The 27,601-nt window shown below is 42.4% G+C and overlaps 1 protein-coding gene across 1 annotated transcript; it reads right to left on the bottom strand.

The window, feature by feature from the left end:
• Positions 1-103: 103 nt before the first annotated feature.
• STAP2 (signal transducing adaptor family member 2) lies at positions 104-26,766 on the bottom strand. The gene is made up of 13 exons (XM_070744295.1): positions 26,678-26,766; positions 26,412-26,591; positions 22,586-22,657; positions 20,108-20,239; positions 17,631-17,687; positions 14,709-14,836; positions 11,695-11,826; positions 11,200-11,269; positions 9,738-9,840; positions 8,989-9,072; positions 6,575-6,745; positions 4,665-4,766; positions 104-2,934 (listed from the first exon to the last, which is right to left on the bottom strand). The coding sequence occupies exons 2-13, from the start codon at positions 26,505-26,507 to the stop codon at positions 2,876-2,878; spliced, it is 1,206 nt and encodes a 401-aa protein (XP_070600396.1). The 5' UTR covers positions 26,508-26,591; positions 26,678-26,766; the 3' UTR covers positions 104-2,875.
• Between the last annotated feature and the right edge of the window lie 835 nt (positions 26,767-27,601).

Here is a 27,601-nt window from a genome sequence, read left to right as displayed (position 1 = left end):
TGTCCATTCTCTTCTTAAAAACCACCAGTGTTGGAACATTCACAATTTCTGGTGGCAAGTTGTTTCCTGGATCTGAGATGGATTGATTCTTTCCTTGTGCCACTTTTTAAAAATGTTTTATTTATTTTATTTATAATACTTTTTCATCTCCATCAAGCAGTACATCAACTGGGAACAATCCTTTTAAAAATTCATCCTTTCCATATTTGTTGTATTCGTTACAATGGCATTAATAATATATAGCTATTTATCAACACAATACATAACATCATCATAAACCTCTCTCCATATTAATATTTTCTTTTCTTGTATCTCTTCCTCCCTAACTTCTGTTTCCTAAATCTGAGTATTGCATTGGCAGTTCTGTGTTAGAAAAAAGTTCAGAAGAGAAGGATTTAGGGGTAGTGATTTCTGACAGTCTCAAAATGGGAGAGCAGTGTGGTCGGGCGGTAGGAAAGGCAAGTAGGATGCTTGGCTGCATAGCTAGAGGTATAACAAGCAGGAAGAGGGAGATTGTGATCCCCTTATATAGAGCGCTGGTGAGACCACATTTGGAGTACTGTGTTCAGTTCTGGAGACCTCACCTACAAAAAGATATTGACAAAATTGAACGGGTCCAAAGACGGGCTACAAGAATGGTGGAAGGTCTGAAGTATAAAACATATCAGGAAAGACTTAATGAACTCAATCTGTATAGTCTGGAAGACAGAAGGAAAAGGGGGGACATGATCGAAACATTTAAATATGTTAAAGGGTTAAATAGGGTTCAGGAGGGAAGTGTTTTTAACAGGAAAGTGAACACAAGAACAAGGGGACACAATCTGAAGTTAGTTGGGGGAAAGATCAAAGGCAACATGAGAAAGTATTATTTTACTGAAAGAGTAGTAGATCCTTGGAACAAACTTCCAGCAGACGTGGTTGGTAAATCCACAGTAACCGAATTTAAACATGCCTGGGATAAACATATATCCATTGTAAGATAAAATACAGGAAATAGTAAAAGGGCAGACTAGATGGACCATGGGGTCTTTTTCTGCCGTCAGTCTTCTATGTTTCTATGTTTCTATGTTTCTATGTTTCTATTCTCTAGCCATTGATAAAATACTCAGAAAATATTCAGTATCTTCTCTATCCTTAATGATAAGCGTTAATCTGTCCATTTCTGCACATTCCATTATTTTCCGAATTAACCTCTCAACAGACGAGATCTCTTCACTCTTCCATTGTTGGATAAATACAATTCTAGCCACAGTCAGTAGATGTAAAATCAAATACATAGTCTTTTTGTCATATTTTTTTCTGGCAGAATGCAAAAATGAAACATTTTTGTCATTTTTTTTTCAACCCAGTATGTATTTTCGACCAATTTTTCAGTTTTGGGACACGTCCATCCAGTGATGGGCTCCTACAGGTGCTGTGGCTAGCTCTGCCCCAGCTCCTGCCCCAAGGACTGTGGATGTGGGGGAGACATCCACATGCTGCAGGCCTGTTTTGCCCCCCTGTGGAATCTGCTGATGAAGGCTCCTCTGACCAAGAAGACATGAGTGACAAGGAGAGTGTGGCAGACAGCTCAGAAGGAGATCAATTATCTAGCTCCTCCTTGGATTCGGAACAAGAGTTAATGATACAGTGATGCATAGGCAACAACAACTGAGAGATTATTATCAAAGAAAATGAGGCCACCTGTGGTTGGGTGGGGCTGTGGTGATTAGTGAGGCTGCTATAAATAGCAGCCTGTGGGTTTGGCCATTGTGGAGGATTATCTGATCCTTGTGTTTCGTGACTGCTTTACTGACTTTGACCTTTTGTGTGCTGATTTTCCCCCGCTTTGAAACTAAACCAGAGCAAAGTGTGTTTCACTTTGTGAAAGAAGAAGGACTGTGAATTGCCTCACAGCTGCAAGCTAAGTATCACAGAACTGAAAAGGGACTTGTACAAGTTACCAGTTTGTTTGGAGACGAGTGCTCTTGGCTATACCAAAAGAGAGCTTACTTTAAGTGAATTTTCATTATAAAGAACATTGTTTTGAATTTTCAAACGTGTGTGTGTCTGAAATTTGTACCTGTGATTTTTTGGGAGGAGTCTACCAGAGAGCCCAACAGAACAACAGGTATGATCAGATATGCAGAACCGGTAGAAAAATTTTGATTTTGTTTTATTTTTTTCCCCTTCTGGGCTCTGGGTATGTTTTTCCTATCACAAATGTGTATAATTTTAGAAGAGCTGTGTGTGTGTGTGTGTACATACACATACTGTTTATATAGTAGATAATGTATATTTTTGTATGCCTGTGTGTAACATGTACAGTAGGTGCAGATATGACATATATACATAGAATTAAATAGTATATTTTGGATGTTCAGTAATAGTAAATAGAGAGGGAAATTGTATCTCTTTGAGGCGAGGAGAGGCCAGGCACCCTAACCCAAACCCTTGACGTGAGTGACGTCAGGTTGGCCACCTTTAAGTCAGTCGCATGACCTTAACCTACCCCCTGGTCTCATGATCATCAAGCCACTCCCTCCTGGTCACATGGCCAGCAAGCCACACCCACAAAATAAGCCCACAGCGTGGTAATAAAATTTTTGGCCTCCCTTCGCTGCGTCCACTGCAGGTGGTAGTATGAGCCGAGCCTTTGGTTATATTTCCAACGCTTTGTTGATCTGTCTTTATACATTTTACAGAGGCAGATCAAGGGTGGGCTTTCTGATCCGATCCGTTAAAGGATTTGATCTTCCCGTAAAACAGGATCCCTGGTTCGCCCAAAAGATCGGGATCCAGAGGGATCCAAGAGGTAGATTCGGTTGGGATTTTCAGCCGGTCCCTCTCTTCTTTATCACCGTGTGGGTTCTTGAATCAAAATGTCCACCGTCTTTTAATTGTCCATCTTGGCCCTTCGTTCCTGAAGTTTGCGTTTCAGCTCCTCGGTCATCTCTGCAAAGAAGAACAAGGCGTCAGCAACACACACCCAGAGAGCGCCTACAGAATAACACACACACACCCGGAAAAGAAATTAAAAGCAATCCTCGCTTAACGACTGTCTGAAGTTATGACAGCCACAGAATGGGGGGTTTACAACTCCAGAAAGTATGGCAGGTTGCTCTATTCTATTCTGACATAGGGGAAGGTTTGGTAGGGAAGGTTTGCCTATTTGCCGATGACTCTAAAGTGTGCAATAGGATTGATATTCCTGGAGGGGTCTGTAATATGGTAAATGATTTAGCTTGACTAGATAAATGGTCAAAGCAATGGAAACTGCAGTTTAATGTTTCCAAATGTAAAATAATGCACTTGGGGAAAAGGAATCCTCAATCTGAGTATTGTATTGGCAGTTCTGTGTTAGCAAAAACTTCAGAAGAGAAGGATTGAGGGGTAGTGATTTCTGACAGTCTCAAAATGGGTGAGCAGTGTGGTCGGGCAGAAGGAAAAGCAAGTAGGATGCTTGGCTGCATAGCTAGAGGTATAACAAGCAGGAAGAGGGAGATTGTGATCCCCTTATATAGAGCGCTGGAGAGACCACATTTGGAATACTGTGTTCAGTTCTGGAGACCTCACCTACAAAAAGATATTGACAAAATTGAACGGGTCCAAAGACGGGCTACAAGAATGGTAGAAGGTCTTAAGCATAAAACATATCAGGAAAGACTTCATGAACTCAATCTGTATAGTCTGGAGGACAGAAAGAAAAGGGGGGACATGATCGAAACATTTAAATATGTTAAAGGGTTAAATAAGGTTCAGGAGGGAAGTGTTTTTAATAGGAAAGTGAACACAAGAACAAGGGGACACAATCTGAAGTTAGTTGGGGGAAAGATCAAAAGCAACGTGAGGAAATATTATTTTACTGAAAGAGTAGTAGATCCTTGGAACAAACTTCCAGCAGACGTGGTTGGTAAATCCACAGTAACTGAATTTAAACATGCCTGGGATAAACATAGATCCATCCTAAGATAAAATACAGGAAATAGTATAAGGGCAGACTAGATGGACCATGAGGTCTTTTTCTGCCGCCAGTCTTCTATGTTTCTATGTTTCTATTCTATTCTATTCTATTCTATTCTATGCCATGCCATGCCATTCTTCATTCCAATATTCTATTCTATTCTATGCTATGCTATGCTATGCTATGCCATTCCATTCCATTCCATTTTTTTCTATCCTATCCTAAACTGTAACTCTGAACGATCACTAAATGAACTGTTATAAGTCAAGGACTGACTGTATCTCCAAATTCCAACTGCATACATGTGAGAGACCAGGAAAAAGAGATTGGCCTAATCCTCCTTCAACCTTAGAAGAGATCCTGCCCACTGGCCCTTCCCCTGCCTTGGCACATAACATCCAGTGCTCCTATTTAAATTAATAATAATAATAATAATAATAATAATAATAATAATAATAATAATTTATTAGATTTGTATGCCGCCCCTCTCCGAAGACTTGGAAGAAAATTGGCAGAATCATGAGGACTAGAATCCTTAAAAATTAAAAAAAAGAAGAAGAAAAAGAGACCAGGATTTACAGCTCAAGCTCCTTTGGATACAATGCCCTGACCCATCGTCCTGTGAACGGAATACATCTGGAGAGACCGAACTAGTCTGTCGCTTTTGTGGCTGACAATCATTGTCTCAACACAAGGACACACAGAGTCTCCCAAATTGTACCTGGGTTCGGGGGCTTCCTTGGTGGCTTGGGAGGCATGCGGACAGGTGGGGGAGGGCCTTTCCACCTCGCTTCCTGGTCCTGGAGTTGATGCCACACTGCACCTGTCCCGGGTGGAAAGGGAGGGAAAACACAGCTCAGTTCTCATGGCAAAATATTTCTTTTTCTTTCTTTCCCCCACCCACCTGAATTGCCATTGTAGTTTATTAATGGGCTTTTTTATTTACAAAAACCCTTTCTGAGTTCAGAAATATCTTTCCTCCACTTAAAATTTGAAGTGTTTTTGTAAATTTAAAAAAAAATATTTATTTATTTTATTTTAGTTTTCTTTTTAAATATTTTTAATTTTCCACTTTTAAAAGGAAAATACCCAATATAGAAGAAAATTGAAGAAAATTAAATTAATAATAGTATATACAGATATTAGCATTATATTAGCATTAAAGTCACTATATATTATATTAATTATACACTAGAGCAGTGTTTTTCAACCTTTTTTCTTCAAAGGAACCCTTTGGTGTTGTCAGATTTCTAGCGGAACCTGTACCTTGTACCGATACCATTCATTCATTCATTTATTCATTTATTCATTCATTCATTCTTTACTTATTATTTTATTTTATTTTATTTATTATTTTATTTTATTTATTATTTTATTTTATATTTTATTTTATTTTATTCTTTATTTATTTATTTTTTATTTATATTATTTTATTTTTGTTATGTTTTGTTTTGTTTTGTTTTGTTTTATTTTATTTTATTTTATTTTATTTTATTTATTTTTTATTTTATTTTATTTTATTTTATTTATTTTATTTTATTTTATTTTATTTTATTTTATTTTATTTTATTTTATTTTATTTTATTTTATTTTATTTTATTTTATTTTATTTTATTTTATTTTATTTTATTTTATTTTATTTTATTTTATTTTATTTTATTTTATTTATTTTCATTTCATTTCATTTTATTTTAATGTAAACCTTCCAAAAAACTGAAAAACTCCACATTTCAGAGTTACGACATCCCCTTTTGACTTTTTCTACAACCCTTGCAAACCCCCGTGTGTCAAGGTTCCAGGTAACATCCACACTAAATCAGAGTCCAAGTCAAAGTACTTCTCAATTTATTTCCAGAGCCATCCTGAATCTGAATTTCCCAATTTAGTTGAAAATCCACACCCCTTGTCCCCCACCCACAAACTTGTCACATTGTCCACTCAGATTGTGCCAGCGTGGCCAGTCCTCCTTCTGCTTCCGCCCAGGTGTGTGACAGAGGATGGCCTTGAACCCCTCGAAAGAATGCTTTGTGGCTGCATCTGTTCCCTCATGAAAATCACCCCTCCCAAGTTCCCATAAGCATCAGTCTACTTCTACCGATAGCGAGGCACGCGGTTGATTTATCACCAACCTCTGCACTGGCTTGACGCAGTGTTCCGAAAATGCTCTCTTTTCTAACCTGGCCTACCTGCCAGGGATGTTGTGCCTCTGGGGATTGATTGATTGATTGATTGATTGATTGATTGATTTCATTCATTCATTTATTTTATTAGATTTGTATGCCGCCCCTCTCCCTAGACTTGGGGCGGCTAACAACAGTGACAAAAACAGAATGTAAAAATCCAATACTACAACAGTTAAAAACCCTGTTATAAAACCAATCGTACATACAAACATACCATGCATAAATTGTAGAAGCCTAGGGGGAAAGATTATCTTAATTCCCCCATGCCTGACATCAGAGGTGGGTTTTGAGGAGCTTACGAAAGGCAAGGAGGGTGGGGGCAACTCTAATCTCTGGGGGGAGTTGGTTCCAGAGGGTTGGGGCCGCCACAGAGAAGGCTCTTCCCCTGGGCCCCGCCAACCAACATTGTTTGTAACATCTCTCACATGATTCACCATTCTTGACTCACCTTCTTTGTTCACGTATGTGTTCTGCGGAGGATCTTCTTCCTCGTAGATGTGCTCGGGTCGGGAGATTGATGCCTGGCGCGGAGGCGGGATGGGCACAATCGGTGGCAGGGGCGGAGGCGGGGATGGCCAAGGATTCAGAGATACGAAGCTCTTCTGTTTCACAAGTTCACCTGCAGCAAACGGAGAGATATACAGGTAACTCTCTCGACTCGTTTTAGTGACCGTTCGTAGCGACAGCAGCACTGAAACAAGACTTAGGACCGTTTTTCACACTTTCACACTCAGCATTCCCCAGGGTCATGTGATCAAAATTCAAACACTGGACAACCGGTTCATATTTGTGACCATTGCAGTGTTCCTAGGCTCAGAGGTTCCCTTTCTATAACCTTCTCACTAACAAAGTCGACGGGGTTAACAACGGCCACAAGTGACTTAAAGATGAAATGACACTTGGTTACACTGACATGACTGGCTGTGTGTTGCTTTATTTTGAGGGGACAGCACATTTACACTGTTATACAAGCAGTATACTCACTACTTTACATTGTACCCAAGGGCCATTTCTTCAGTTTGTCACAAGAAAAGATATACAGTAATCCCTCGCTACTTCATGGGTCATCTTTCGCGGATTCGCTACTTCACAGGTTTTTAAAGGGGGCTTAAATCCATTAAATCCTTTGAAAATTTTAAATCCATTAAAATTCATCTACAGTCCTACTGTACTCTATTAAAGAAACTGGTAGGATATCACATGTCGTTCCAGCTGAGAAACATTATAGAATGACTGTTTAATGCAAAGGGTGGGTTTTAAAAGTCCAAATACTTGTTAAATACATAAAAAAATATCTTTCCTCTACAGTGATCCCTCGATTTTCGCGATCTCGTTCTTCGCGAAACGCTATATCGCGATTTTTCCCACCCAATGACGTCACTCTCTTCCTTCCTTTCTCATCTTTCTTTCTCTCTTTCTCTATCTTGCTTCTTCCTCTCTCACACTCTCTTCCTCCCTCTCTCATCTCTTTCTTTCCTTCTCTCTCTTTCTCTATCTCTCCCCCTCTTGCTGGTGGGCGGCGGGCGGCGGGCGGGCGGGGCCATCAGCGAGGAAGACCCAGGGAAGGTTCCTTCGGCCGCCCAGCAGCTGATCTGCTCGGCAGCGCGGTAGCAGCGAGGAGCCGAATCGGGGTTTCCCCTTTGCGTGGGCGGCGGGGAAACCCCGATCTTCGTCTGCTCGCTGCTGCTGCGCTACCGAGCAGATCAGCTGCTGGGCGGTGGAAGGAACCTTCCCTGGGTCTTCCCAGGTGCGGAAGTAAAAACACCATCTGCGCATGCGCGGCCATGAAAAAAGGGGCGCGCATGCGCAGATGGTGTTTTTACTTCCGCAACCCTACATTGCGAAAAATCGATTATCGCGAGGGGTCTTGGAACGGAACCCTTGCGATAATCGAGGGATCACTGTACTTCACGAAAATTTGTTTTTCACGGGTGGTCTTGGAGCGCATCCCCTGCAAAAAACAAGGGATCACTGTACTTAAAATATTTACAAAACATGAGGGGTTGTACTCACTTCTGTGACATACTGCATGTCTGTTTATATGTTGTTTTTTTAACAAAAGGACCTGCTGTATTTTACAGAGCATAAGACACACCAGAGTATAAGACGCACCTTAATTTTGGGGAGGAAAATAGGGGAAAGAATCTGCTTATCAGGTATTCATCTGGCTAGCTTCCTTAGTCTGGTCAGCTTCAGCACATTATTTTATCCCCTGGTTAGGGCTTTTAAAAAAATCTTATTCAGGGAGAGTAACAATGAAAGAGCTTGCAAGTGGGTAAGAGCTGGGAACGTTGTTACAACCTGGTTAGGGCTGGAAAGAAAAATTTGGGCAAGTAGAGCAATGAAAAAAACCTGCAAAGATTTAGGGCTTGGAAAACATTCTTCCCAGAGAGTAACAATGAAAGAGCTTGCAAGTGGATACGAGCTGAGAACATTGTTAGCACCTGGTTATGGCTGGAAAGAAACATTTGAAGCAAGTTAGAGCAATGAAAAAAACTCTGCAAAGACTTAGGGCTTGGAAAACATTCTTAGCAGAGAGTAACAATGAAAGAACCTGCAAGATAAGAGCTGGGATGATAGTTAACACCTAGTTAGGGCTGTGGGGGAGCTTAGAAAAAAGCTGCATTCAGAGTATAAGATGCACCTGAATTTTCACTCTTTTTTAGGGAGGAAATAGGTGTGTCTTATACTCTGAAAAATACGGTAATAAATATCATTAAAAAAAAGAAACCGCCCTTGGCAAAGAAAATTTGTAGAAGCGTCATAGCATTTGTTGGCCCATTTGAAGCAGGAAGTAAAACAGAGGCTGCCTTCTTCCACAATCTGGATGCGAGTTCAGCCACAGAATTAGCATCAAAGTACCTTTAATGGGTGGTTGGGGGTCTTCAGGTTCCAAAGGGGACCCTGACCTCCTCTGCTCGCTTTCCTGATCCGTCTCCACGACCTCTGCAAAGGAAAAAGACGTCCTGGTTAGAAAATGGGGAGATGCTTCTGACGTCTGAGGGCATTTTGACTATAGGCAGTCCTCGACTTACAACGCTTCGCTTACTGACCGTTACAAGTTACAGCGGCACTGGGGAAAAAGGACTTGGGGAAATTTTGGGTCAGGTTGGAAAGGTTTTTAAATGTTTTATTGGGGTTAATTTTTATTTTCGTCTAAAATTTTCAATTTCTAATGCATTTTAATGTATTATTTATGTTGTAAGAACTAAATAGAAATAGGGGGGGAAGTGACTTGGAGCCATTTTGAGTCAGTTGAAAAGTTTTTTAAATGTTTCATTGGGGTTAATTGGCGATGACATATGACGTCATCGGGTGGGAAAAACGTGGTATAGGGGAAAAAACCACGAAGTATTTTTTAATTAATATTTTTGAAAAACCGTGGTATAGACTTTTCGCGAAGTTCGAACCTGTGAAAATCAAGGGAACACTGTACTGTTATGCTGTGAGCCGTCCCAAGTCTTCGGAGAGGGGCAGCATACAAATCTAATAAACTATAAACTATAACTATAACTACTATGGGTCGCAAGTCGAGGACTAACTGCTCTTTCCCCCCATTTCTCTCAAAAGGTGCCCCAAACAATTCTGGATACGGGGGGGGGGGGTCTTACCCAGCACTGTGGCATAGCTCTTCTCCACGCTGAGGGGCACCAGGATGCCTTTGGTCTTGGTGATGAAGAAGTCCAGAACGGCCATGAGGGAGGAGCAGTAATTCTGAGAACGGAGAAAATTGAGGAAGGGGAGAGCATGGGAATTTGTTTGTTTGTCTGTTTATTATTTTGATTTCTAGGAAATGGAGAGGAGGGGCGTCAGCTGAAAAAACCTCAAAGCATGAAAGTGGAATTTCTCGGCTGTTTTTGAAGAAGGAAGAAGGGAGCAAAGAAGGAAGGAAGGGGGAGGAGAAGTAGGAGAAGGAGAAAGGAAGAAAACAGAGAAGGAAGGAGGGAAGGAAGGAAGGACGGAGGGAGGGAGGGAAGGGAGGGAAGGGTAGAGGGAGGGAAGGAAGGAAGGAGAACGGGAGGAAGCAGGGAAGTAGAGTAGGAGGAAAAAAGGAAGGGTAGAAATAGTGAAGGAAGCAAAAAAGGAAGGAAGGGGAAGGAGAAGTAGGGGAGGGAGAAAGGAAGGAAACAGAGGAGGAAGGAAAAGAGGATGGAAATAGAAAAGAGAGGGGGGGAGGAAAAAGTGGGAGGGAGGAAGGAAGGAAGGAGGGAGGGAGGAAAGGAAGGAAGGAGAATGAGGGGAGGAAGCAGGGAAGTAGACTAGGAGGAAAAAAGGAAGGGTGGAAGTAGAGAAGGAGAAAGGAAGGAAAAGGAGAAGTACTGGAGGGAGGGAGGAAATAGAGGAAAAATGAAGGTATGTATGTATGGAGGGAGAGATGGAGGAAGGAAGGAAAGAAGGAAGGAAGGAAAAAGAGGTAGACAGGAAGGAAGGAGGGAGGGAGAGAAGGGAGGAAAGGGTAGAAGGAGGGAAGGAAGGAAGGAAGGAGAAGGGGGGAGTAAGCAGGGAAGTAGAGGAGAAAAAAGGAAGGGTAGAAATAGAGAAGGAAGCAAAAAAGGAAGGAAGGGGAAGGAGAAGTAAAGGAGGGAGAAAGGAAGAAAACAGAGGAGGAAGGAAAAGAGGGTGGAAATAGAAAAGGGAGGGAGAGAGGAAAAAGAGGGAGGGAGGAAGAAAAGAAGGAGGGGGGAAGGAAGGAAGGAAGGAGAAGGAGGGGAGGAAGCAGGGAAGTAGAGTAGGAGGAAAAAAGGAAGGGTGGAAGAAGAGAAGGAGAAAGGAAGGAAAATGAGAAGTACTGGAGGGAGGGAGGAAATAGAGGGGGAAAGAAGGTATGGAGGGAGGGAAGGAGGAAGGAAGGAAGGAAGGAAGGAAGGAAGGAAGGAAGGAAGGAAGGACCCATCTCTAATATCACGAGATTGCCACATGCTGCAAGAATTCAGCTGAGAACATGCAAGTTTTTCACTTTTCCCCCACTTGCATGAGATCTAGCAACCTGGGGACTTGGTCTATTTTAAAAAGCCCCAGTATATATTTAAAACAAATAACTTGAAAAAGCCATCCGATCAAGTTCCCCCTTACCGGCTTTTCCATAACAATGACGTATTCTCCGCCAACGGCATTGATTTTATAGTGCTTGATGCTCACAGCTCTGCAAAGGATACAAAACAGAATTCAAATTCTGTCCCCTTTTAAGTTTCATCAGTGTGTGTATGTGCGTGTGTGTGTGTGACTTTTTTTCGGCCATTTCCAAGATCAGAAGGCAAAATACAGCTAGTCCTCAACTTACGACCCGCAATTGAGCCCAAAATCGCTGGAGCTAAGTGAGAAATTTGTTAAATGAATTTTGCCCCATTTTGTGACTTTCCTTGACAAATTTGTTAAGTGAATCACTGTTTCATTGTTCTGAGCATTTTTATTCGTGAACTGCCTGGAATTGCTGAGATTCTGTGTATGTGTACGTGTGTAGAAATAATTTTTAAAAACCCATTAAAGTGGGAAAAGGAACATTTGTGGTAGCTAAAGGATTCCTCCTGCATCCCATTTTGAGCCAAGCCTTTGTCCTTCCAAACTCACCCTGGCATTTTCTGTCGAACAGTCAAGGAGAAGCTCTTCCCATCCTGCCCAGGACGCAGCAACATGTTGCCGTAATTTTCATTCTGCTCCAGCAGAGCCACAGCTTCCTTTCTGGAGACCTGGAAGAAACAGCTAGGAGAAAGAAAGAGAGAAAGAAAGAGAGAGAAACAGAGAGACAGAGAGAGACAGAGAGAGACAGAGAAAGAGAGAAAGGAAGGAAGGAAGGAAGGAAGGAAGGAAGAGGAAGGAAAATAAATAAAAAATAGGGAGGAAGAAGGAAGAAAGAAAGAGAGGAGGCAGGGGGGAAGAAGAAAAGAAGAAAGAAAGAAAGAAAGAAAGAAAGAAAGAAAGAGAATCTTAAGTGCATGCAACACTACAAGATTGTTGGTCACTGGAAAATAATCAGCTCCAGAGCTGCTCTATCTTCTTGTGCACTTCTGTCCTCTGTCCTATTGCTCTCCTATATCTCCTATACCTTTCTTCTATTCCTATATCTCTTCTTCTATTCTTTCATTGATATGTTCTATTACTATATCTTCTTTTCTATTCTTTCTTAGATATATTTTACTATGAGTATCTCCAGTATAACCTTCATCATGTATTTTTCTGTATATATACCCACTAAAACCCTCATTGTGTATTGGACAAAATAAAAAAATAAAAAAATAAAAAAATAAAAAAATAAAAAAATAAAAAATAAAATAAAATAAAATAAAGTAAAATAAAATAAAATAAAATAAAGTAAAGTAAAGTAAAGTAAAGTAAAATAAAATAAAATAATGTTGATTATTTTATAAGTAACTCAAGGTAGCAAACATACCCAACTTCCTCCTCCTATTTTTCCTACTACTACTACTACTACAACTTTGTGATGTGGGTTGGCCCAAAATCCTCCCAGCCAGCCTTTATACCTACGGTGGGACTAGAACTCTCTGTCTCCTAGTGACTGGCCCAAAGTCATCCAGCTGCCTTTTATGCCTAAAACGGGACTAAAACGCACCATTTCCTGGCAAATAACCCCCAACATTTTACCCTTAGACTATCCATGGTTGACCTCTCCAGATTCCTTAGAGGTCAGTAAGGGGTGTGTATAAGTGCACTAGAGCAGTGTTTCCCAACCTTGGCAACTTGAAGATATTTGGACTTCAACTCCCAAAATTCCCCAGCCAGCGAATGCTGGCTGGGGAATTCTGGGAGTTGAAGTCCAGATATCTTCAAGTTGCCAAGGTTGGGAAACACTGCACTAGAGTGCCTTCCGTCCCCTGCCCTATAGTCTCTCCTATATATCATATATCTTTTCTTCTATTCCTATATCCTTTCTCTATTCTTTCATTGATATATTTTATTCCTATATCTTATTCCTATATCCTATATCTTTATTCCTATATTTTATTCCTAGAACAATCCTATGCTGCAACATCCTGCCTGTCAATGACTACTTCAGCTTCAACCGCAACAATACAAGAGCACGCAACAAATTCAAACTTAATATTAATCGCTCCAAGCTTGACTGTAAAAAATATGACTTTAGCAATCGAATTGTCGAAGCGTGGAACTCATTACCGGACTCAGTAGTGTCAACCCCTAACCCCCAACATTTCTCCCTTAGACTATCCAAGATTGACCTCTCCAGGTTCCTAAGAGGTCAGTAAGGGGCGTACATAAGTGCCCTAGCCTGCCTTTCATCCCCTGTCCAATTGTCTCTCCTTATCTCATATATCATATATCTTTTCTTCCTTTCATATATCTTCTCCTCTACTTTTATATCTTTTCTTTATATATAATATTTCATGTCTATCCTCTTCAATATGTATTGTGTATTGGACAAAATGAATAAATAAAATAAATAAATAAGCAAACAAACAAACAAACAAACATAGAAACATAGAAGACTGACGGCAGAAAAAGACCTCATGATCCATCTAGTCTGCCCTTATACTATTTCCTGTGTTTTATATTAGGATGGATATATGTTTATCCCAGGCATGTTTAAATTCAGTTACTGTGGATTTACCAATCACGTCTGCTGGAAGTTTGTTCCAAGGATCTACTACTCTTTCAGTAAAATAATATTTTCTCATGTTGCCATTGATCTTTCCCCCAACTAACTTCAGATTGTGTCCCCATGTTCTTGTGTTCACTTTCCTATTAAAAACACTTCCCTCCTGAACCCTATTTAACCCTTTAACATATTTAAATGTTTCGATCATGTCCCCCCTTTTCCTTCTGTCCTCCAGACTATACAGATTGAGTTCATCAAGTCTTTCCTGATACGTTTTATGCTTAAGACCTTCCACCTTTCTTGTAGCCTGTCTTTGGACCTGTTCAATTTTGTCAATATCTTTTTGTAGGTGAGGTCTCCAGAACTGAACACAGTATTCCAAATGTGGTCTCACCAGCACTCTATATAGCGGGATCATAATCTCCCTCTTCCTGCTTGTTATACCTCTAGCTATGCAGCCAAGCATCCTACTTGCTTTTCCTACCGCCCGACCACACTGCTCACCCATTTTGAGAGTGTCAGAAATCACTACCCCTAAATCCTTCTCTTCTGAAGTTTTTGCTAACACAGAACTGCCAATGCAATACTCAGATTGAGGATTCCTTTTCCCCAAGTGCATTATTTTACATTTGGAAACATTAAACTGCAGTTTCCATTGCTTTGACCATTTAGCTAGGGGAGGAAAACAACTCTACTACTCTTTCAGTTTGTTCCAAGGATCTACTACTCTTTCAGTTTGTTCCAAGGATCTACTACTCTTTCAGTTTGTTCCAAGGATCTACTACTCTTTCCTATATCTCTTCTGTCCTCTATAACCTTCATTGTGTATTTGACAAAACAAACAAGTAAATAAACAAACAAACATTCAACCTCATTTAATACCGTGCCCAGAAAAGGGGAAAAAAATTTCTACCGGTTCTGCGTACCTGACCGTACCCATAGGAGCCCATCACTGGACATCCATCACAAGTCTGTGCGAACAACCCACCCAAGCAGCTCACAACTTACTCACTTGGGCAGTTTTTCTTCCCTCTCGCGGGTCCCGCCAAGGTTGGATCGCCTCTCTTTCTCCTTCTCCAAGGTTTCAGACAACCGGTACCGGTGGCCTGGCAGCAGAGAAACGGATGTTGGGATCTTCATCTAAGGATATCACAGACAGACAAGACTGAGCTGGTGCCCAAACGTCAGAATATACATCTTTTATTTATTTATTTATTTATTTATTTATTTTATTGTTAGAGTTGGAAGGGACCATGCAGGTCATCAAGTCCAACCCCCTGCCTAAGCAGGAACCCTATAGCATCCTAGCCAAATGGCAGTCCAATTTCCTCTTTAAAATGTCCAGAGTATTGGAGTTCACAACGTCCGCTGGTAGGTTGTTCCACTGGTTGATCGTTCTAGCCGTCAGGAAGTTCTTCCTTATTTCCAGGTTGAATCTCTCCTTGGTCAGCTTCCAGCCGTTGTTCCTCGTCCGTCCCTCCGGTGCCCTGGAGAATAAAGTGATCCCCTGCTCTCTGTGGCAACCCCTCGTATATCTGTAGACTGCTATCATGTCCGCTCTGGCCCTCCTTTTCTCTAGGCTATCCATGCCCAGTTCCTGCAGTCTCTCTTTGTAAGTCTTGGTTTCTAGACCCCTGATCATTTTGGTTGCTCTGTTCTGCATCTTCTCCAGAGTTTCAATGTCTTTTTTGAAGTGTGGTGACCAGAACTGAACACAGTACTCCAGGTGTGGTCTGACCAGGGCGTAGTAGAGTGGTATTAAGACTTCCCTGGTCTTGGAGTGTATTCCCCTGTTGATGCAGCTTATGGTTGTGTTGGCTTTTTTTAGCTGCTGCTGCACATTGTTGGCTCATGTTTAATCGATTATCCACCAAGACTCCGAGATCTCTTTCGCAGTCGCTACTGCTGAGAGGGGTTCCTCCCAGGCTGTATGTGTGTCCAGGTTTTTTTTTTACCTAGGTGAAGGACTTTGCTCTTGTCGATGTTGAACATCATTTTGTTGGTGTGGGCCCACTGTGTTAGTCTGTCGATTCACTGTGTTTGTCCATTCAGAGGCAGTCCTTGGCTTGCGACACCAAAACTGAGCCCAAAATGTCTCGTGCTTTCTTTCTTTTTTTGGTTAAAAAAAAAATTCTACACAATTTCCATTTTTTATGTCAACACCTTAAAATGCCCACAACATACCGGGACATATTTATACATTTTTATTCAAACAATCAAAAATCAATACCCTGTTTCACACCTGTTTTTCAGAAACATAGAAGATAGACGGCAGAAAAAGACCTCAACGTCCATCTAGTCTGCCCTTATACTATTTCCTATATTTTATTTTAGGATGAATATATGTTTCTCCCAGGCATGTTTAAATTCAGTTACTGTGGATTTACCAATCACGTCTGCTTAAAGTTTGTTCCAAGCATCTACTACTCTTTCAGTCAAATCATATTTTCTCACGTTGCTTCTGATCTTTCCCCCAACTAACCCCAGATTGTGTCCCCTTGTTCTTGGGTTCACTTTCCTATTAAAAACACTTCCCTCCTGAACCTTATTCAACCCTTTAACATATTTAAATGTTTCGATCATGTCCCCCCTTTTCCTTCTTTCCTCCAGACTATACAGATTGAGTCCATGAAGTCTTTCCTGATACGTTTTATGCTTAAGACCTTCCACCATTTTTGTAGTCCGTCTTTGGACCCGTTCAATTTTATCAATATCTTTTTGTAGGTGAGGTCTCCAGAACTAGACATAGTGTCTCAAATGTGGTCTCACCAGTGCTCTATACAGCGGGATCACAATCTCCCTCTTCCTGCTTGTTATACCTCTAGCCATGCAGCCAAGCATCCTACTTGCTTTCTCTACTGCCTGACTGCACTGTTCACCCATTTTGAGACTGTCAGAAATCACTACCCCTAAATCCTTCTCTTCTGAAGTTATTGCTAGCACAGAACTGCCAATACAATACTCAGATTGAGGAGTCTTTATCCTCTTCCTCAATCTCTTTTCCTTTATTCCATTACACTCCCCTCCTTCTATCTCCATCTCCTCTTCCTACCTTCTTACTCTTTTGTGTAAGGTGCTTTGGAGAATGGACTGACTCCCTCTTCTTTGTGGCAACCCCTGAGATACTGGAAGTCTGCTATCATGTCTCCCCTGGTCCTTCTTGTCATTAAACTAGACACGCCCAGTTCCTGCAACCGTTCTTCATATGTTTCAGCCTCCAGTCCCTTAATCCTCTTTGTTGCTCTTCTCTGCACTTTTTCTAGAGTCTCAATGTCCTTTTTGCATCATGGTGATCAAACCTGAATGCAGTATTCCAAGTGTGGCCTTATAAAGTGGTATTAACACTTCACGTGATCTTGATTCTCTCTCTCTGTTAATGCAGCATAGAACTGTGTTGGCTTTTTTGGCAGCTGCTGCACTTAGTTGGCTCCTATTTAAATGGTTGTCCACTAAGACTCCAAGATCCCTCTTGCAGTTACTACTGTTGAGCAATGTACCACATCTACTGTACCTGTGCATTTTGTTTTTTCTTGCCTAAATGTAGAACCTTATTTTTTCATCATTGAATTTCATTTTGTTTGATAGTACCCATTGTTCAAGTTTGTCAAGATCCTTTTTTATTTTGCGCCTATCTTCTTGAGTGTTGGCTATTCCTACCAGTTTGGTGTCATCTGCAAATTTGATAAATTCCCCATCTATCCCCTCCTCCAAGTAGATTAGATTAGATTGCTAGAGTTGGAAGGGACCTTGTAGGTCATCTAGTCCACCACCACCCCACTCATGTGATCGTTGGGATGCGCCAAGGTCAGTTTGTCTTCCCATTCCACTTTAAGTATTGGTACCCTGCTACCGTTGTCGCAATTTAAAATAAATAAGTCCAAGACATTCCAGAATGACTTTTAAGAAGGTTGGCAGAGAATAAATGATCTCCTACCTCCACCATGGTGAGTATAAAACCTTTCCACATTTCCTGCTGTTCCAGGTTTTCCATCTGTAAACGGAAAACAAAGGACCATGTAAGTTAAGAATTATGCCAAGATTAGAATTGTGGGATCATAGAGTCACAAGGATTGAAAGAACCTTGGAGGTCATAGAATCATAGAGTCATAGGGTTGGGAGCAACCCCTGGAGGTCATGGAATCACAGTTATAGGGGTTGTAACATTGGTCATGGAATCATAGAGTCACAGGGTTGGAAGGGACTTTGAAGGTCATGCAATCATAGAGTCACAGGGTTGGAAGGGACCTTGAAGGTCATGCAATCATAGAGTCATAGGGTTGGGAGCAACCCCTGGAAGTCATGGAATCACAGTTATAGGGGTTGCAATGTTAATTTGGGAATCATAGAGTCACAGGGTTGGGAGTAACCCTTGGAAGTCATGGATTCGCAGTTATAGAGGTAGCAATGGAAGTTTTGGAATCATAGAGTCATAGGGGTGGAAGGGACCTTGGGGGTCATGCAATCATAGAGTCACAGGGTTGGGAGTAACCCTTGGAAGTCATGGAATCGCAGTTATAGAGGTAGCAATGGAAGTTTTGGAATCATAGAGTCACAGGGGTGGAAGGGACCTTGGAGGTCATGCAATCATGGAGTCACAGGGCTGAGAGCAATCCTTGAAGGTCATAGAATCATAGTTATAGGGGTTGCAACAGAGCTCATGGAATCATGGAGTTACAGGGTTGTAAGGGACCGTGGAGATCATGGTATCATAGAGTCACAAGCTTGGGTGCAACCCCTGGAAGTCATGGAATCACAGTTATAGGGGTTGCAATGGTAGTTTTGGAATCATAGAGTCACAGGGTTGGAAGGGACCTTGGAGGTCATGAAATCAAACATGGAGGCATGGGCTTGCAATGGTGGTCATGGAATCATAGAGTCACTGGATTGGAACTAAGGGCATGGAATGATGAGGTCATTATGTTTGGAAGCAACCTTGAAGGTCATGGAATCATAGAGTCACAGGGTTGAAAGACACCTTGGAGATAATGGAATCAAGAGCCATAGGGTTATAAGGGACCTTGAGATCTTCTTGAGATCTTCTAGAGTTCAACTTCCATCCCACACAGGCCTCCCAAGACTATCTCAGACGCCCAATCTTAGCTGAAGATTTTTCGGTGATGGAGCTCCCAACATTCTATAATTAGTTTTGTTTTGTTGTAATTTAAAATTCTAGATCGGGGCTCTCCAACCCTGGCCACTTTAAGGCTTGTGGACTTCAATTCCCAGAATTCCTAAACCAGCGTGGCAAGCTGAGGAATTCTGGGACTTGAAGTCAACAAGTCTTAAAGTGGCCAAGTTTGGGAGACCCAGATTTGTCCAGCCTTTTTCTAGCAGGATACAAATACCAACCGGGGTTTTAAAATAACATAAAATTGGAAGTTTACAGTGGTACCTCTACCTAAGAAGGCCTCTACTTACGAATTTTTCTAGATAAGAATCGGGTGTTCAAGATTTTTTTGCCTCTTCTCAAGAACCATTTTCCACTTACAAACCTGAGTCTCTGAAACTGTAACCGGAAAAGGCAGGGAGAAGCTTCCATGGGGCCTCTCTAGGAATCTCCTGAGAGGAAACAGGGCCGGAAAGGGGGGGAAGAAGCCTCTGTTGGGCCTCTCTAGGAATCTCCTGAGAGGAAACAGGACCAGAAAAGGCGGGGAGAAGCCTTTGTGGAGCCTCTCTAGGAATCTCCTAGGGGAAAACAGGGCCGGAAAAGATGAGGAGAAGCCTCCGTGGGGCCTCTCTAGGAATCTCCTGGGAGGAAACAGGGCCGTAAAAGGTGGGGAGAAGCCTCCGTGGGGCCTCTCTAGGAATCTCCTGGGAGGAAACAGGGCCGTAAAAGGTGGGGAGAAGCCTCCGTGGGGCCTCTCTAGGAATCTCCTGGGAAGAAACAGGTCCAGAAAAGGTGAGGAGAAGCTTCCGTGGGGCCTCTCTAGGAATCTCCTGGGAGGAAACAGGGCCAGAAAAGGTGGAGAGAAGTCTCTGTGGGGCCTCTCTAAGAATCTCCTGGGAAGAAACAGGGCCGGAAAAGGCGAGGAGAAGCCTCCGTGGGGCCTCTCTAGGAATCTCCTAGGAGGAAACAGGGCCTCCACCCTCCCTGTGGTTTCCCCAACACATTATTTGCTTTTACATTGATTCCTATGGGAAAAAATTGTTTCTTCTTACAAACTTTTCTACTTAAGAACCTGGTCACGGAACGAATTAAGTTCGTAAGCAGAAGTATCACTGTATATGGTTTGGAAAGATTTTGCATCTGAGCTCTTGTCATTCTTTATCTTGCTTCAGTATACTACAACTTCCTTAATTTCAGGAACAGCTCATGGCTGGAATAATCCCTTTGTAACAAAAGAAAGAAAGAAAGAAAGAAAGAAAGAAAGAAAGAAAGAAAGAAAGAAAGAAAGAAAGAAAATACATTACCTTCAACTTCACATCTTGGTTCTGCATCTTCAGAGTCAGCCCTGGTTTTTCTGTAGACTTGGGACTCACACTCCTCGGACAGCCGTCTTCGTCCAGCGAGACCAAGTCGGTCAGATCAATTTTCTCAATGTACTGGGGGTGAGGCAGAACAAGTTCATAAAGTCAGTTTCCAAGCTTCTAGCCCTCAAGGTTGTAGTTTATCCAAGTCAGCTACCACAGCTCTTTCTTGCTTGTTAAGTTTTCCCTCTACCCAGTTTAACGGTTTCTCATTCGGCCCAACACCTTTTCCCAAGATTCAAACAAAGGAATGTCATTAGAATGTCAACGTTCTAAGAGATCATGACAGCTGTCAGCATGGATAGCTTCAAGGCAGGATTAGAGATTCATGGATGCCAAGTGTATCATCCGTGGTTATTGGAACGGATGTCCAAGTGCTGCCTCTATGTTGGTTGAGGCAGGCAGGATTCCCTTGGGTCCCATTTGTTGGGGGTCGAGGGAAAGGGATGGTCTTGCCTTCTCTTTCTACTCAAGATCCCCATGGACAATTGGTGGGCCACTGTGGGACACAGAATGCTGGACTTGATGGGCTTTGGCCCAATTCAGCAGGGCTCTTCTTATGTTATTATAGCAATAGCATTTAGACATATATCACTTCCCAGTGCTTTACAATCCTCTCTAAGTGGTTTACAGAATCAGCCTATTGCCCCCAACAATCTGGGTCCTCATTTTACCCACCTTGGAAGGATGGAAGGCTGAGCCAACCTTGAGCCTACTGAGATTTGATCTGCCAAACTGCTGGCAGGTGGTGATCAGCAGAAGTGGCTTGCAGTTTATTTATTTATTTATTGGATTTGTATGCCGCCCCTCTCCGGAGACTCGGGGCGGCTAACAGCAATAATAAGACAGCATATAATAATAATCCAATACTAAAAAACAATTAAAAACCCATTGTAATAAAAACCAAACAGACATACAGACATAACATGCATAAAATTGTAAAGGCCTAGGGGGAAAGGGTATCTCAATTCCCCCATGCCTGGTGGCAGAGGTGGGTTTTAAGAAGCTTACGAAAGGCAAGGAGGGTGGGGGCAATTCTAATCTCTGGGAGGAGTTGGTTCCAGAGGGTCGGGGCCACCACAGAGAAGGCTCTTCCCCTGGGTCCCGCCAACGGCATTGTTTAGTTGACGGGACCCGGAGAAGACCCACTCTGTGGGACCTAACTGGTCGCTGGGATTCGTGCAGCAGAAGGCGGTCCCGGAGATAATCTGGTCCGGTGCCATGAAAGGCTTTATAGGTCATAACCAACACTTTGAATTGTGACCGGAAACTGATCGGCAACCAATGCAGACTGCGGAGTGTTGGTGTAACATGGGCATATTTGGAAAAGCCCATGATTGCTCTCGCAGCTGCATTCTGAACGACCTGAAGTTTCCGAACACTTTTCAAAGGTAGCCCCATGTAGAGAGCGTTACAGTAGTCGAGCCTCGAGGTGATGAGGGCATGAGTGACTGTGAGCAGTGACCCCCGGTCCAAATAGGGCCGCAAGTGGTGCACCAGGCGAACCTGGGCAAACGCCCCCCTCGCCACAGCTGAAAGGTGTTTCTCTAATGTGAGCTGTGGATGGAGGAGGACGCCCAAGTTGCGGACCGTCTTTGAGGGGGTCAATGATTCTCCCCCCAGGGTAATGGACGGACAGATGGAATTGTCCTTGGAAGGCAAGACCCACAGCCACTCCGTCTTGTCTGGATTGAGTTTGAGTTTGTTGACACCCATCCAGGCCCCAACAGCCTCCAGGCACCGGCACATCACTTCCACTGCTTCGTTGACTGGACATGGGGTGGAGATGTATAACCCCCAACACTTTACCCTTAGATTATCCACAGTTGACCTATCCAGATTCCTCATAGGTCAGTAAGAGGCAAATACAAGTGCACTAGAGTGCCTTCCGTCCCCTGTCCTATTGCTCTCCTATATCTCCTATTCCTTTCTTCTATTCCTATATCTCTTCTTCTATTCTTTCATTGATATGTTCTATTACTATATCTTCTCTTCTCTTCTTTCTTAGATATATTTTACTATGAATATCTCCTCTATAACCTTCATCATGTATTTCATTATGTGTATATAGATATATACCCACTAAAACCCTCATTGTGTATTGGACAAAATAAATAAATAAACTGGGTATCATCTGCATATTGATGATACCTCACCCCATGCCCTTGGATGATCTCACCCACAGCACCACTGATGTTGGCAACCTTTTCAGCCTCCCCATGATAATATGATCAACACTCAGACATGATTCATATTTATGACCGTTGTAATGTCCCAAGGTCACGGCATCCCCTTCTGAAAAGCCAAGTTGGTGGTGAAGCCAGATTCGCTTAAGCACCAAATTTGGGAGGTTGCCCCTCGGCAAGAGTTGAACCCTTGGCACGGCTTCACGCAAACCACACAACACCATCCTGTACTTACTTGGCTTTCTCTGTTGGTGTGGTAGAAATACAGTGTGGTGCCCCAAAGACCAGCCCAGTACTTCTTATAATCCTATTAAAATAAAAAGAGAACAGAGGAAGGATTGAATGGGATTCTCTTGAAATGGCTTTGATTTCACAGTCCCACCCATTCCATCTTGACAATGGTACGGTATGGTATGGTGTGGTGTGGTGTGGTGCGGTGTGGTGTGGTATGGGGAGGGGAGGGAAGGGAAGGGAAGAAAAGAAAGAGAAAGAGGAGAAGGAGGAGAATTAGAACAGAACAGAACAAGATAGAAGAGAAAAGAATGTACTGGAGAAGAAAAGAGAGGAGGGGAGGAGAAGAGAAGAGAAAAGAAGAGAAGAGAAAAGAAGGGAAAAGAAGAGAAGGGAAGAAAAGAAAGAGAAAGAGGAGAAGGAGGAGAATTAGAACAGAACAGAACAAGATAGAAGAGAAAAGAATGTACTGGAGAAGAAAAGAGAGGAGAGGAGAGGAGGAGAAGAGAAAAGAAGAGAAAAGAAGGGAAAAGAAGAGAAGGGAAGAAAAGAAAGAGAAAAGAGAGGAGGGGAGGAGAAGAGAAGAGAAAAGAAGAGAAGAGAAGGAGATGGGGAAGTGGAGAGAATGAATAGAATAGAATAGAATAGAATAAATAAAGGATACAATAAAATAAAGGATAGAATTATTATTATTATTATTATTATTATTATTATTATTATTATTATTATTTATTCAATTTTTTATGCCGCCCTTCTCCTTAGACTCAGGACAGCTTACAACATGTTAGCAATAGCACTTTTTTAACAGAACCAGCCTATTGCCCCCATAATCCGGGTCCTCATTTGACCCACCTCGTAAGGATGGAATAAGGCTGAGTCAACCTTGAGCCGGTGATGAGATTTGAACCACTGACCTTCAGATCTACAGTCAGATTCTGTGGCCTGCAGTACAGCACTCTCCCTGCTGTGCCACCCTGGCTCATTATTATTATTATTATTATTATTATTATTATTATTAATTCGATTTGTATGCCGCCCCTCTCCGCAGACTCGGGGCGGCTCACAGCAGTAATAAAACAATATACAGTAACAAATCTAATATTAAAAGTCTAAAACCCCATTATTTAAAAAGCATACACACAAACATACCATCCATAAAACTACATAGGCAAGGGGAGATATCTCAGTTCCCCCATGCCTGACGGCAGAGGTGGGTTTTAAGGAGCTTACAAAAGGCAAGGAGGGTGGGGGCAATCCTAATCTGCAGGGGGAGCTGGTTCCAGAGGGTCGGGGCCGCCACAGAGAAGGCTCTTCCCCTGGGTCCTGCCAGACGACATTGTTTAGTCGACAGGACCCGGAGAAGGCCAACTCTGTGGGACCTAACTGGTTGCTGGGATTTGTGCGGCAGAAGGCGGTCCCGGAGATATTCTGGAATAGAATAGGATAGGATAGGATAGGATAGAATAGAATAGAATAGAATAGAATAGAATAGAATAGAATTCTTTATTGGCCAAGTGTGATTGGACACACAAGGAATTTGTCTTTGGGGCAGATGCTCTCAGTGTACATAAAAGTAAAAGAGACATTTGTCAAGAATCATGTGGTACAACACTTAATGATTGTTATAGGGTACAAATAAGCAATCAGGAAACAATCAATATTAATATAATATCATTAACACAATATAATTAATTACAATGATCTAATACATATCAATTTTACAGAAGACAATGTTGAAAAGGCGCTATGCAATCTAAAACCATCTCTTATTGGACCTGATGGACTATATGCCTACTTCTTTTTTTAAAAAACCTTTACACTGCCCCAGCAGAACCTCTGAGCATAACCTTTGAAAAATCTTCCGGGATCAGCTCCTTGCCCAACCTAGGGTCACTAGCCACAGTCATCCCTATCTTCGAAAAGGGTGGCCCCAGCCTAGTTGAAAATTACAGACTAATATCTTTAGGTTGCGTCACCTGCAAAGTCATGGAATCAATCATTAACCAATCCATTGCGCTCTACTTAGAGACAAACAGCCTGCTCTCTCTAACAAACGATTTGGTTTCAGGGAAAAAATTATCCTGTAATCTGCAACTCCTACACTGTAAAAAAAATATGGACTACACAACTCGATCAGGGCAAAGCAATAGACGCAATTTACGTAGACTTCTGTAAAGCTTTCGATTCAGTGGTACATAACAAACTATTTCTAAAACTAAAATCCAAAGTGCCAAATATGGCATTTGTTCTGCAACCCAGCAAGACCGACACAGACTTCAGAGAATAATTAGAACTGCAGAAAAAACCATTGCTGCCAACCTGCCTTCCATTGAGGGCCTGGATACTGCACGAGTCAAAAAGAGGGCGGTGAAAATATTTCCTGACCCCTCGCATCCTGGACACAAACTGTTTCAACTCCTGCCCTCCAAACGTCACTACAGAGCACTGCACACCAAGACAACTAGACACAAGAGCAACTTTTCCCCAAACACCATCACTCTGCTAAACAAATAATTCTCTCAACGCTGTCAAATTATTCATTAAGTCTGCACTACTATTACTACTAGTTTTTTCTCATCATCCCTATCACCCATCTCCTCCCACATATGACTGTATGACTGTAACTTGTTGTTTGTTGTATCCTTAAGATTTTTATTAATATTGATTGCTTCCTGATTGCTTATTTGAACCCCGTGACAATCATTAAGTGTTGTACCTCATGATTCTGGACAAATGCATCTTTTCTTTTATGTACACTGAGAGCATCTGCACCAAAGACAAATTCCTTGTGTGTGAAATCACATTTGGCCAATGAAGAATTCTATTTTGTTCTATTTTCTATCTTATCCTGGACAATATATTTTTTTCTTTTATGTGCACTCAGAGCATATGCACCAAAGACCTATTCTATTCTGTTCTGTTCTGCTCTGCTCTGTTTTATGTACACTGAGAGCATAGGCACCAAAGGCAAATTCCTTGTGTGTCTAATGACACTTGGCCAATAAATTCTATTCTATTCTATTCTGTTCTGCTCTGCTCTGTTTTATGTACACTGAGAGCATAGGCACCAAAGACAAATTCCTTGTGTGTCTAATGACACTTGGCCAATAAATTCTATTCTATTCTATTCTGCTCTGCTCTGCTCTGTTTTATGTACACTGAGAGCATAGGCACCAAAGACAAATTCCTTGTGTGTCTAATGACACTTGGCCAATAAATTATATTCTATTCTATTCTGCTCTGCTCTGTTTTATGTACACTGAGAGCATAGGCACCAAAGGCAAATTCCTTGTGTGTCTAATGACACTTGGCCAATAAATTCTATTCTATTCTATTCTGCTCTGCTCTGCTCTGTTTTATGTACACTGAGAGCATAGGCACCAAAGACAAATTCCTTGTGTGTCTAATGACACTTGGCCAATAAATTCTATTCTATTCTATTCTGTTCTGCTCTGCTCTGTTTTATGTACACTGAGAGCATAGGCACCAAAGACAAATTCCTTGTGTGTCTAATGACACTTGGCCAATAAATTCTATTCTATTCTATTCTGTTCTGCTCTGCTCTGTTTTATGTACACTGAGAGCATAGGCACCAAAGGCAAATTCCTTGTGTGTCTAATGACACTTGGCCAATAAATTCTATTCTATTCTATTCCTATTCCTATTCTGAGAAGACAGACAAGGCTGTTTGAAACCCACCAACCCACCCACCCTCATTCAAATTCAGCCCCTACCCTCTCAGGGAAGAAAACATCTGTATTTCCCTTTGTTCTTGTTTTCCCCACGCTCTTTGCCACCAACATCACCTAAAGAAACTCGGTAAAGGTTACCTGGTCCCACGGATTCTTTTTCTCCAAGAAGCCTTCATAGTAATGGGGAGGCAGAACGGCCTTGGCTTTGGCTGACCGCTGGCCTGGTGCAGCCATGGCTTCCTGCCACTCTGGACAGTGGTCGAAGGATTTTCACTCTCTCTATGTGTGTGTTTGTCTCTCTCTGCAGAGGTGAGGAATCTACACCAGGAAGTAAAAGTGCAATAAATTCAGTGGCACAGATTTTTCCCCCCCTTCTTCCCGGGGATTTTTTTTTTTGCAGGCACCTGTAAATTCCTCCGGAGGGGCCTCGTCCGCTCGGCTGGTGCCCTTGGCCGCTCGGACCTTGGACGGGAGAAGGGGCCCGGAGGTTTTGCCAGCTTGCCCTTCCTCGCTTGAGCTCCCACGAAGAAAAGGAGGCGGCTGGCTTTTGTTTCGGAGGCCAGCGATGAGGTTCAGACTCGCTGGTTGGTCCCAGCTGGCTGTCACGATCCGTAACTGGCTCTGCCCCACCTGGCAGGTTGGGGTTTTTTTTGCAAAAAACGGAGGAGAAGAAAGGGGAGGAAGAGGAGCGGGGTTTTCTGAGAAAGCTGCTTTCGAGAAGTCTTTTTCGGTGATTTGGGGCAAAGCAGGTGTGTGTGTGACCCGTTTTAACTCCTGGACAGAGTTCAATTTCAACCTGTTGTGTTGGGGAAATTGAGGCTGAGGTCCTGATGACCACCAGGGGACACAGAATGAAAGAGGGGGGGGAGATAAAGGAGGAGGGGGGGGAGAGAGAGAAAGACAGAAAGAAAAAGGGGGAGAGAAGGGAGAGAGAGAGACAGAGACAGAGAAAGAAAGAAAGAAAGAAAGAAAGAGGGGGAGAGAGGGGGAGAGAAAGAGAGGGGGAGAGACAAAGAGACAGAAAGAAAGAGAGGGGGAGAAAGAGGGAGGGAGATAAAGGAGGAGGGAGGGAGAGAGACAGAAAGAAAGAGAGGGGGGAGAGGGATAGAAAGGAGGATGGAGGGAGACAGAGAGACAGAAAGAGAGGGGGAGAGAGAGGGAGGGAGATAAAGAAGGTGGGACGGAGGGAGAGAGACAGAAAGAAAGAGAGGGGGAGAGGGAGGGAGGAGAAAGGAGGAGGGAGGGAGGGAGAAAGACAGAAAGGAAGAGAGGGGGAAGAGAGGGAGGGAGAGAAAGGAGGTGGAAGGGAGGGGGAGAGAGACAGAGAC

This window comes from Erythrolamprus reginae, chromosome 1 (genome assembly GCF_031021105.1).
Source record: "Erythrolamprus reginae isolate rEryReg1 chromosome 1, rEryReg1.hap1, whole genome shotgun sequence".
Classification (NCBI taxonomy): Eukaryota; Metazoa; Chordata; class Lepidosauria; order Squamata; family Dipsadidae; genus Erythrolamprus; species Erythrolamprus reginae.
This window is presented reverse-complemented; position numbering and strand designations above follow the sequence as displayed.